The following is a 12,518-nucleotide window of genomic DNA, read 5'->3' as shown; positions in this document are numbered from 1 at the left end:
TCGTTCTAACTTTTGTTTGTGATTATTAATATTTCTTGGTTTTGCTTTCTCATTATAGCCTGTGTGGTGGCTGGGAAGGGGTATGTGTCATGATGTAGCCATTGAACATATTTTCTGTCGTTGTTGTTTTTATACCACTTGTATGAATGTCTTCTCTTCAGAAGGGATTATTCAAGTTTTTTCAAAAATATAGATGTCTGCTTGGGTGGTGTGGCTCAGTGGATTGAACTCTGGCCTGTAAACCAAAGGGGTATCCAGTTCAATTCCTAGTCAGGGCACATACCCGGGTTGTGGCCCAGGTCCCCAGTAGGGGTCATGTGAGAGGCAACCACACATTGATGTTTCTCGCCCTCTCTTTCTCCCTCTCTCCCCTCCTCTAAAAATAAATAAATAAAATGTTTAAAATAATATAGGTGTCTCTTCATTGAGGAGTCATAAAGTTCTTTGTTGTGGAAGAAAGAGTCTGATCAAAAGTATAATGTGCAACCATTCTCTTAAATTCCATGGGTGGTCTTCTTACTCTGTGAATAGCTTCTCCTGCTACTCAGAATTTTTTAATCAGGAGGATACCACATTTACCCATTTACTTTCATTGATTTTGCTTTCAAAGAGTATGTCTTGATATGCCAGCAGCAGCCTCATGCATCTCTCATTGCCTCATTTAATTTGCTTGATTTAATATAACTTGTTTCACAGAAACCTGCTTTATGGTTTTAGACATTAGATGTTTAGGTTGCAAGGGTTTACAGGTTTAAATAGGAGGAAAGACTGTTCTCTGTGGTATGATGTCCAGAGTCAGGCATCTGGAGTCAGGGACAGGCTTTGGACACCTGGTCTGGTGTCTGGTGCATGGCAATGGTTTGGGGTTAGGATTAGGGGTTGTGGTTGTGGTGAATACCATGACTTGTCTTTAACCTCATTCAAAATTGCCGTGGTAGACTGTATTGTGACAGGTGTCCTATCAGTGTGTGATAAAAAAAATCTAACCACAAGTGGTGAGTGTATGGTTGGCCATTTTCACACTGAAGATGCATGAACACAAGCAACATTTTCTGTCCCTTTGGCTTTGTCATTTCAAGAAAGGTACAAGGGCAACTAAGGCAAGAAAAGATCTGTGGTGTGTGTGAAGATGCTGTGACTGACAGAACGTGTCAGAATTGGATTGCGAAGTTTCATGCTGGAGATTTCTCCCATAGGCAGGCAGACCAGGTGCAGTGGAGAGCCCTCAACTGCAGATGTTCACTGAAGACATATCACATCATAGCAGGCAAGAGACAGGCAACATGTTCAAAGTATCCTAATCGGGCTTTGAAAATCACTTGCACCAGCTTGGTTATGTTAATCGCTTTGCCGATATGGCTCCACAGGAGTTAAGCAGGATGGTGGGGGACTTTCATGAGTGGATTTCCACAAGTGGTTCTCCACTGAAACATAAGGAATACATTCCATTTTCATGAAGATTGTGTGTGTGAGGGAGGGACGAATCTTTGCTATTTGAGAATAATGTGGAATGGGAGAGATTGCAGGCAAACAAAGGAACCACCACTTGCCCCTCCAAAGGGACAGAAAAGAACCACCTCATCCAAATGAGGCGATGATGCCCTTGTGGTGAGTTCGGGAGGGAGTCCTGTAGTAGGAGCTCCTTTCAGAACGCCAGCAGGTTACTGGCAACGTGTGTTGCTCCTGGTCATACCAACTGAAAGCTCCGAAAGAATTTTCAGAATTTGGGAAAGAGTTCAGAATTTGTCAGAAGACATGGAAGCTTCATGATAATGTGAGAATGTACATTTCTCTTTGGTGATCATGGAAAACTGTTCCGACCTGGCTGCACAGTCCTGATTCATCCGCAGTGCTCACCAGACCTTGCACCTTCCCATGGCCATTTAGTTCATCTCTCTGAATTTTTCTTTATGGAGAGAAATTTCCATTCCCTGGAAGACTGCAGAAGGCAACTGCGACACTTCTCTACTCCAAAAGAGAAAACTGTTGTGGGACGATGGAATGGTGAAGTCGCATGAAAGGTGGCAGAAGGCAGTGAAACAAAACGGGGACAACGTTGTGCAGTCACTTTGTTGGGGGGAAATGAAAAGGCTGCCTGTCATAGCATCTGATGATAAAAAGCAAATGAACCTTTCCACAGAGCCAAGTTCGATGTGTTTCAAGTGTCGTTCTCTTCTGCCGTCTCATGGCTGCTTTATGGAATGACACCTCAGTAAAGGTCAGCAGGAAAAGTGGTACATATCAGTGGAATATCAATGACTTAGGAGGGCAGGGGTATTTACACCTGTCTAAATGTCAGGGCTGTCCAGTTACCTTGTCACTGGTTGCCAGATTAACAGCCAAGAGAGCAATAAGCATGTTTTATGTGGCATTCCTTGGATCTGGCTGTGTAATGTGATAGTCATGTTTCTACAAGTTCCAGGTGTGCTTAAAAATCATTTGTAATTTGCTTTGTCTGTTGCAGAATCCTTAAACAATGAGGAGGTAAAACTTATTTAAAATTTTCTACCAAGATGTAAAGTAAATGAAAACACAAGCATTTTCATTTTATGTATGTGCCCCTATGGGCTCGTTTCCTCTACTTTGCCTAGACTCCTTTACTATTTTAGGTTCATGGTACAGCTAAAAAGCGAAGGAACCTTTGTGTGAAGCCAATAGTAGAGTGTGTGTTCTGTCATCTCTTCTGCCATCTCGTGGTCATTTGGGGGAGTGGCACCTAAGTGCAGGTCAGCGGGAAAAGTGGTTGATTCCAGTGTAATATCAATGACTTTGGATGGCAGTGGTATTTACAAGTGCATTTGAAAACGTCTGAATGTCAGCACTGTCCAGTTACCTTGTGACTGGTTTGAAGGTTAAGAGCAAAGGGAGCGATGAATGTGTTTAATATGATGTTTCTCAGAACCGGCTTTGTAGCGTTAACAGAGGCAGGTTTTTACAAGTGTCAAGTGGGCTTGAAAGTCATTTGTAATTTGCTTTGTTTGTTGCAGCTTCCTTAAACAACGCAGAGGTATAATTTATACATAATGCTGCTATAAGAGATATAAAAAAGCAAAGTAAAATGCAAGTGCCATCAGTGTGTACATGCCCTTCGGAAAATGTCTACAGGTTCTTTTCTCCACTTTGCCTGGACTTTGTTTCCTATTTTAGGTTCCTCATATGGGTGCAAAACTTGTGCATTTCCAGCTTCTGTTTCTAACCTGTGCATTCAAAGGTGAAGATTTCTTTCTCAACTTTTGTTACAGAGCATCTTCACTATCACTCAGGTAAAGTTATTTTGTAATTCCAATGGCGGTTCATTTTGGGGCTTCTGTAGGAGTCCATTTCAGAAGTCCTAAATAACAGAACTTTCTAGTCATCCATTCCCTGTGAATGCTGCTTAAGTGCTATGAGGGAAAAAATTATATTGTATAGGATTTTGAGGGTGTGATGATGGTTGAAACTTGCCTTAAATCAGTCTGGGAAAAACATCAGTTTGGTTCTCCCATCCTCCCACTCCACCATACTCCTACCCCATCACCTCGTTCTGATCTCACATACTTGCCTTTAACATCATTTGAAACTGTTTTGTTAGACTGCATCATGACAGCTGTCATACCTGTTTGTGTTAAAAAAATCTGAACACAACTGGTGGATGTGTGTGTGGCCATTTTCACACTGAAGATGCATGAATGTAAGTAACATATTCTGCCCTTTAGGCTTTGTTCTTTCAAGAACGGTGAAAGTGCAGCTGTAAGGCAAAGAAAGATTTGTGGTATGTGTGGAGACATTGCTGTGAGTAATGGACCATGTCCAAAGTGGATTGCCAAGTTTCATTCTGGAGATTTCTCCCATGCAGTTGTCCCACAGGTCTGGCAGACCAGTTTCAGTGGGGAGCCATCAATAGCAGATGTTAACTGAGGACAGACCATGTTGTGGCATGTGGGAGACAAGCGACATACTCAAAGTGTCCTAATCAGGCTTCAAAAATCATTTGCACCAGCTTGGATATATTCATTGCTTTGCCATTTGGCTTCCACAGAAGTTAAGTGGGGTGGTGGGGACCCCTCTTGATGCATTTCCACGAGTGGTTCTCTTCTGAAACGTAAGGAAAACGTTTCATTTCCAATACCAGTTGTGAGGGGGGATGAACCATCGACATTTTACAGTAGTATTGAATGGGAGAGATTGTGGGCAAACAAAGGAATCACTATCAGCAGCCCCTCTAAAGGGCTGTCTTCATCTAAAGGAGGCGATGTTGTGTATATGGTGGATTCAGGAGGGAGACCTGCAGTAGGAGTTCCTTGTGGAAAACCAGGAGGTTACTGGAAACAAGTACTGCTCCCCATCAGACCAACTGAAAGCACCGCCCAAGGGAAAGAGCCTGGAATTCGTCAGCAGAAGACTCCAAAGCTTCAGAATGAGGTGAAAGTGCAGATTCTCTGTGGTGACCAGGGGAAAATGGTTCCGGCCTGTCTGTGCAGATGTGATTCCTCCACAGTACTCACCAGATCTTGCACCTTCGCACCGCCATTAGTTTGGTCTTCCCTAAATTCTCTTATTGGAGAGAAATTTCCATTCCCTGGAAGACTGCAGAAGGCATCTATCTGGAAGAGCTCTCTGCTCCTCAAGTTAACATTGCTGTTGGATGATGGAATGGGAAGTTGCATGAAAGATGGCAGAGGGCAGTGGAACTGATTGGCGATGACGTTATGTGGTCATGTTGTTGGGGGAAAACAAAAAGTGTTCCCCTCATGGCATTTTACAGTAGAAAGGGAAGAAACCTTTCAGCTAAGCCATTAGTGGGATATGTGTTGCCTCTATCGGTTTCTGTTGCCATCTCGTGGGCATTTTTTTGGGAATGACCCCTTAGTGCCAGGTCAGCAGGAAAAGTGGTTAATTGCAGGGGGGAATGTCAGTGACTTTTCATAGTAGTGAAGTTTAGAAACGCAGTTGAAGACGTCCAAATGTCAGGACTGTGCAGTTACTATGCGACTGGTCTCCAGATATTGGTCAAGGGAGCAATAAGCATGTTTTATGTGATGTTTCTTGGAACTGATTTTGCAGCATAATAGAGGCAGATTTTTACAAGTGCCAAGTGTGCTCGAAAATAATTTGTAATTTGCTTTTTCCGTTGCAGCTTCCTTAAAGAACACGGAGGTCAAATGTATTTGAAATTCTCCACCAAGAGGTAAAAAAAAGTAAAGTAAAATACAAGTGCTCTCATTTTATGTACATGCCCCTCAGGACTTGTCTATGGGCTCATTTCTTCTACTTTGGCTGGATTTTGTTTACTGTTTTAGGTTCCTCGTATGGGTGCAACATTTGTGCATTTCCAGCTTCTGTTTCTAACCTGTGCATTCAAGGATGAAGATTTCTTTTTCAAGGTTTGGTTCATAGGATCTTTACCATCAGTCATGTTGAGTTATTTTTTTAATTTAATTTTTTTAGTTACTTACTTTTATTTTTTTAAGTTTTTATTGATTATACTACTACAGTTTCACCAATTTTTCCCCTTTTATCCCTCCTCCACCCTGCACCCCCAACTCTCCGGCATTCCTCCCCTCTTTAGTTCATGTCCATGGGTTGTACATATAAGTTCTTTTGAGTTCTGTTTCTTATACTATTTTTTTTATCTCTTCCAGTCTATTTTATGCCTACTAATTAATTATGCTTCTTCTTCCCTGTACATTTCCCCCCATTCTTCTCCCCACTGAAATCTCTCCATGTGATGTTCATTTCCCTGAATCTGTTCCTGTCCTAGGTGTTTGCTTAGTTTTGTTTTCATTGTCTGTCTTTTCTTTTCAGTTCATTTGTTGATAGTTGTGAGTTTGTTGTCATTTTACTGTTCATAGTTTTTGATCTTCAATTTTTTAGATAAGTGCCTTCAACATTTTATATAATGGCTTGGTGATGATGAACTCCTTCAACTTGACCTTATCTGGGAAGCACTTTATCTGTCCTTCCATTCTAAATGATAGCTTTGCTGGATAGAGTCATCTTGGATTTAGGTCCCTGCCTTTCATGACTTGGAATACTTTCTAGCCCCTTCTACTGAAAGACACAGAATACTGAGTTTGTGGTGTTCCCTCTGGGCTTTGCTGGTAGGGTGAGAAACAGGGAAGAGAAACAAAACCCAAGAAACACGTATCTTCCTTTTAAAAATTATAAAAAAGAAAATAATAGTGGATATTTATTATTGAAATCCACATAGTTTATGTAGACACCCTTCTTCACAAGCCTGGCACTGGAAGGACAGAAAGGTCCTCGTTTCAGGTCATGGGAGTGGGTGTCCCCCTTTGGTAAACCCACTCCAGCAGAACAGGGTGGGTCATGCTTAGGTCTCCCTCATGCAGGAGAGGGTATGATGGGGTCCTCACTAATTGTTCACCATCTCTCTGTATTGAACTCAGCTCTGGTTCTAAGAAAAGTGTGACCACTGGGAGCTGTTAGCACCCTTCCTTATGCTTATGCAGATGCAGATGTTTAATCTGTTCTCACTCTGGGTCTTGCTGGACTCCTACCCATTGGGTCCAAAGGAATTTTGTGTTCCTGGGCCATTGTGGACAATATCTGGGAATGGGTGGCCAGGAATGACCAACACTGTGCATGTCCATCACCCCATCAGACTTTACTTCACAAACAAAAGTTTAAAGATACAATAATAATTTTGAGACAGTGTCAGTGGTATTAAACTCTGTGGGCCCCGGGTACAAGGAAAGTGCATTACAGAAGCTGCTGTGTTGTGGGCTTCATGAATGCCATATGCAAATTGGGTGCACCTGTCACAGGAGAAACTCATTTATTCTTGCCAATGCAGTAAAGGATTACAGGTCAAGTGTATTAGTGTGTAAGCAGGGTTTATTAGTGATACATTCTCATGGAAGAGGACAGGTCTTGCTGAAGTGAGAGCAAAAGGCAAACACTTGGGTGGAAAGAGCACCAGGTCCTTTGTCCTGAGGACTTATATAGTTGGTGGGATGGGGTGAATAATTTACATATTGATTGGTGTGTAAAAGTGGTGCCAGCTTCCAAGGGGACGTGAATACCCAAACGTAGGTATGTGTGGTGGTCATTAGCCTGAACTCTTATCTTGCTTCAGACCCCATTTGGTCATCTTGTAAAATAGATACATGACAAGAGACAGTTAAAGTTGAGGCAATTACCCAAAGTTATCTATGAGCTCTTTCTGTAAGCACTAGGGACCCTCTCATAAAATAGATAGTGGTCAGAGGAAAGCTATTAGCTAAATTTGTTTTATAGCTCCTTTCCTTGAGTGCTATGGAACCCCTCCCATTTTCTAGGCCTTGGGATGAATAGTTTCAAAGCCTTTCTTTCCCAGATTGTGGAAATGATACATAGAATTTCAAGGTGTAAGCATGGTGTTTCTTATGATGCTGGACCATCTGGCAATAGAAATGGACCAGGCTCAGGACTACTCAATTAGTGGGTGACACATGTCTTCCTCGTCCTCCCTGCCTTGGCTTACCATATGTCCTACCCAACACTCCAGTGCAGGCAGATGCTGTTCCTGTGTCAGTTTTTAGCAAGGGATGGGCAAGAATCTTGTTTGACAGGTTATTCTCAGTACCACCTGCCCGTGTTGAGGACACTCTGAGGATGCCCAGGCTCAGTGAGAGTGTGGTAATCTGGAGGGAGGCACATCCCCAACCTCATGCTTCCTTCTCAGGGCAGTTGAGTCTATGTGGTGAAAGCAGTGGTGTCTGCTCAAATTCTGAATCTTGAAATGATACAGTGATCAGCTACTCCCTACCCTGGCCCTCCCCCCAATTCCTGTAATTGCCATGGTTAATACCATTTCCTGTCTGTCTCTATACAGGCCATCGGGCACCATGACTATTCTGAATTAGTTATTTCTTATTCACTTGTATGTTCTTATACATTTACCGACTATTAATGTATCTATAAATATATATATGATTATTTTGCACACTTTAAAGTTTACAGAAATAAGACTTCTGGCCAAGATGGAGGTGTAGGTAGAAACACTGTGCCTCCTTGCACAACCAAAATAAGGACAACAAAAATTTAGAAACAAGCAAACAAACAAAAAAACAATGAGAACTGACAGAATATTGAACTGTACTGAAGTCCAACAACCAAGGAATTAAGATAGACACATTCATCCAGACAGCATCACAACCCAGCAACTGGGTTGCCCTGCCCTGGTGAACACCTAAGGCTCCGCCTCTCATACATAACAGGTGCCATAAGACAAAAAAAAAAAAAAAAAGGCCCAAACGGAAGAACAGATCAAAGCCCCAGAACAAATACTTCTAAGTGATGAAGAGATAGCCAACCTATCAGATGCACAGTTCAAAGCACTGGTGATCGGGAAGCTCACAGAATCAGTTGATTCTGGTTGCAAATTAGATCAAAATATGAAGGCTACGCTAAGTGAAGTGAAGGAAAATGCACAGGGAACCAATAGTGATGGGAAGGAAACTGGGACTCAAATCAATGGAATGGACCAGAAGGAAGAAAGAAACAACCAAACAGAAAAGAATGAAGAAACACGAATTCAAAAAAATGAAGAGAGGCTTAGGAACCTCCAGGACATCTTTAAATGTTCCAACATCCGAATTATAGGGGTACCAGAAGGGGAAGAGGAACAGCAGCAAGTGGAAAAGTTATTTGAAGAAATAATAAAGCAGAACTTCCCCGATCTGGCAAAGGAAATAGACTTCCAGGAAGCCCAGGAAGCTCAGAGAGTCCCAAAGAAGTTGGACTCCAGGAGAAACACATCAAGGCACATCGTAATTACATTAGCCAAGATTAAAATGAAGGAGACGATCCTAGAAGCAGCAAGAGATAAGGAGACAGTTACCTACAAAAGAGTTCCCATCAGACTGTCAACTGATTTCTCAAAAAAGACCTTACAGGCAAGAAGGGGCTAGAAAGAAGTATTCCAAGTCATGAAAGGCAAGGGCCTACATCCAAGATTGCTCTATCCAGCAAAACTTTCATTTAGAATGGAAGGTCAGACAAAGTGCTTCTCAGACAAGGTCAAGTTAAAGGAGTTCATCATCACCAAGCCCTTGTTATATGAAATGTTAAAGGGACTTATCTAAGAAGAAGGCAAAAAATATGAACAGTAAAATGACAGCAAACTCACAATTATTAACAACCACACCTAAAACAAAAACAAAAGCAAACTAAGCAAACAACTAGGACAGGAACAGAACCCCAGAAATGAAGATCACCTGGAGGGTTAGCAATAGAGAAGTGGGAGGAGGAGAGAGGGGGAAAAGGTACAGAGGATAAGTAGCATAGATGGTAGGTAGAAAATAGACAGGGGGAAGGCAAGAATAGTATGGGAAATGTAGAAGCTAAGGAACTTATGACACATGGACATGAACTTAAGGTGGGGAATGTGGGTGGGAGGGGGTGTGCAGGGTGGAGGGGAATGAAGGGGTAAAATGGGAAAACTGTAATAGCATAATCAATAAAATACATTTTTTAAAAGCCACAGTAAAGAAAGTTTACAGGAATAGCCCATGACTGTACGATATACTTTTTGCATCTTGCTTGTTTTCTTGACAGGCAAACCCTATTCCCTGCTTAACTCCTGAGATGCACCCTGACCTAAACCAGGTCCATGTCAGGAGTGCAGCTCTGGCTCCTCCTGCCTCTCCCCTTGCTGCCTTGGAGTCCATTCTTCACCAGAGTCCTCTTGCTGGAGCTCGGTGGCGTGCCTGTGGTGACACACGAAAGCTGGTGGAGGGGCCCTGAAAGCAAAGAGCTTGGAGGAGGAAAAAGCACCAGGAAGCCCATGTGACTGGCTCTGATGGGATGGGAGAGTCTACAAGGAGTTGCTGTGAGCACTGCACCACCAGTGCCAGCCCTGCTCTGACCCAAAGGAGCAAATTCCCCCTGACTGGTGACCATGCAGGAAGGAGCTGCAGGCGGATGGAGCCACCTGAGCTGGAGCCAGCCCAGCAGCCTTTCGGGTTCACCGGGCTCCTCCCGCCCAGTGCCTGTACAATACCTAGGCTGAGGAGCACCTCGAAGTTGCTCTTCACGTTTGGGTACCGGACTTTCTCCCAGTCTCCCATCTCTGCCCACTCCTCCCTGGAGAAGTAGAGGGAAACGTCTTTCAAAGCTTCTTTGGCCTGGAGAGGAAAGTGGAAACACCAGTAAGTCAGTGATGCCAGTGAGAATGCGGGCCCCAGGTGCAGGGAGCAGGCGGGGGCCTCGATGGTCACTGTGCTGCAAGTGCTGAGCCCGTATCTCTGTCATATCCTGGGTCCCCAAGGGGCTGTTCCTCTGGAGTACATCCGTCCCGGGGGCCTGCTCGCACTCTGGGCCTTCTCCCACTTCCCTGACCTGGCTCTGCCATACGGAGTCCTGTCTCTCCCACCAGCGCTCTGCACTCACACAGCGAGGGTCACTCCTAGGCCCCGGGGGCGTCTGTAAAGCTCTGTCCCCAGCCCTGTCCCTACACTTCCTGCCGACCCCACAGCTCACCTGAGGTGTCTATCCCGCTCACCCCGCTTTGCCCTCAGGGTGCTCCTGCGGGCCCCTATCGGGGGTCACGGGGTCCCAGCCCTGAGTCCCAGGCGCCTGTGGAAGGAGAAGGCGCTGAGAAGGCCAAACACCTTTCTCCCCATTGGCAGGGCTCCGGGAGAGAGGAGAGGACGCGGGGGTGGGGGTGGGGGATGGCGCGGGGAGAGGAGGGGCTGGATGCAGCAGGGCCACGCAGCTAGCAACCTCGCCCGAGGGAGTGGGGCACCTTTGTTCCCACCCTTCCCTGCACTGGCCGCTGCTGGGGCGTCTGAGGGCCGTAGCAGCAGGGCGGGGCCCTGTGGCAGCGCAGGAAACACACTTTTCCCAGGGAAGAGCCCGGAGGTGCCCCCGGGGTTCTGGAGAAGCCTGCACAAAATGCAGGCGCAGTCTCCAGTAGACCACTATCTCTCAGGCTGAGAGGCTTGGGGTCCCTCAGGACACGAGCCTGCATCTTCCAGGCTGAGGATACTTAGAATGGGGGGGTGGGGGGTGAGAGGGTCAAGGCCTCTGTGGCTGAGGAGATTTGGGGCCTCTCATCGAGGGGCTTCCGGTTCCCCACCATTGAGTTAGTTTCCAGGGTGATGGCATTCAGGGTCTCTGAATTTGGGGAGATTTGGTCTTTCCGTCGCGAGCTGCAGGTAGGGTGCCCCGAGTTGAGGGGTACCGGGGTTTTCAGGCTGTTTGGGGGTCCAAGAGTTGGGGGTTAGGAGATGTGGGGTCCTCCGGGTTGGCAGATACGGGCCCTTTGGTGCTGAAGGGATTTGGGGCCCCTCAGAATGAGGGCATCTGGGGTCTCTCTTAGGCTGGACTTTGAAGGTCTCGGGCTAAGGGTTCTACATGGCAAGACTCCCCGCTTACCAGTCACTCTCCCGGGGCTCCTGCCATGCTGGCCACCTCCTTGGAGAGTCTTCTCCGAGCTCCTGGGCTTCCCGACCTTGGGAGATGTGAGGGTGCAGGGCGGGAGGTTCCCCCCCCCCCCCATAGCCGTGTGGAAGCAATCTGCCAATCAGTGCTGTGATCCCGGGCCCTGCCCACCAATGGGCGATCAGAAGAAGTTGACAGGGCAGAGCAAGGGGGCGAAGCCCCCTGGGTTCCGGACTGGCCAGCGGAAGACCCGCCCTACCCGCAGGGATTGGCTACTCAGGGTCTTGAGAGCGCCGGTCACGCCTGTCACGCAGCCTAGGGAGGACCCGCTTGGCGGTTTCTCTGGCTTGTTTCCCAGCGGCTGGTAAGGGACAACCCCCGGCCCCCCCCCCCCCCCCACCCCCGAGCTGGGAGCCCCGAGCCGGGAGCCCCGAGCCGGGGACAGACCTTAGGGTAGACATGGCCCTCCTGCCGCCTGACAAAGTGTCTTTGTTCCACCAGGCTGTAGTCGGGACCCCCAAGTTTCGTCTAGGCCCGTCCAGGCTCTCCCTGGTCAAACCCACTTTTGGCAAAAGCTGCATAACCAGTGAGGATGGAGTGAAGACTGCATTGCATTCTGGAGAAAGTTAAGTCAGTAAATTCTGACCATGCAATTAATAGACACAAAATAAGTTCCAGAGGGTTCAAAGGTTTAAACACAGCAAATGATATAATAAGTATACTGGAAAACACACTGGGAGAATTTCACATCTCAAAGAACTGGCATTATGAGTAATAGGTATGTTTAAGTAACCCAGGTCTAAAAACACTTCAGAAATAGGAAGACAAGATAAAACCAAACAAAACTAAATAAATTTAAAAATACTGACAAAACCTACAAGTATTTTGCATAAAAATAACACATCAAATTTGAGGTCAGGGGTCCACAGAGCAGGGTCAGTTTAGCCTCTACTGGCTTTCATGGGATAAAGTGGGAAGAGCATTTTTGGCCCATACCTCGTCTTGAGCATGTAAATATAATTTGATTTCCATGGACTGGAAATGAGCCAAGTAACTGTAGTTATTACTGTGAAACTGCATAAAGGGAAACCTCACTAAAATGGAATTGCGTGTCAGTGGGGGTGCTGTCACATAGCTGCATCCGGGATCAA

At 45.7% G+C, this 12,518-nt stretch overlaps 1 protein-coding gene and 1 long non-coding RNA gene across 2 annotated transcripts; one reads left to right on the top strand and one right to left on the bottom strand.

Annotated features, from left to right (window-relative positions):
• The first annotated feature begins 680 nt into the window (after positions 1-680).
• Positions 681-8,936, top strand: LOC118498011. Its single transcript, XR_004900533.1, has 3 exons — positions 681-770; positions 8,814-8,819; positions 8,925-8,936. It is a non-coding gene; the product is annotated as an uncharacterized LOC118498011 (long non-coding RNA).
• Positions 8,937-9,456: 520 nt separating this feature from the next.
• On the bottom strand, positions 9,457-11,485 carry LOC118497985. The gene is made up of 2 exons (XM_036014435.1): positions 11,362-11,485; positions 9,457-10,109 (listed from the first exon to the last, which is right to left on the bottom strand). Exons 1-2 carry the CDS (start codon positions 11,483-11,485, stop codon positions 9,583-9,585), a joined length of 651 nt encoding a protein of 216 aa, XP_035870328.1. The 3' UTR covers positions 9,457-9,582.
• Positions 11,486-12,518: the final 1,033 nt, after the last annotated feature.

Source organism: Phyllostomus discolor, chromosome 13 (assembly GCF_004126475.2).
Source record: "Phyllostomus discolor isolate MPI-MPIP mPhyDis1 chromosome 13, mPhyDis1.pri.v3, whole genome shotgun sequence".
Taxonomy (NCBI): domain Eukaryota; kingdom Metazoa; phylum Chordata; class Mammalia; order Chiroptera; family Phyllostomidae; genus Phyllostomus; species Phyllostomus discolor.
The sequence above is the reverse complement of the archived record's forward strand: the minus strand, read 5'-3'. Positions and strand labels throughout refer to the sequence as shown.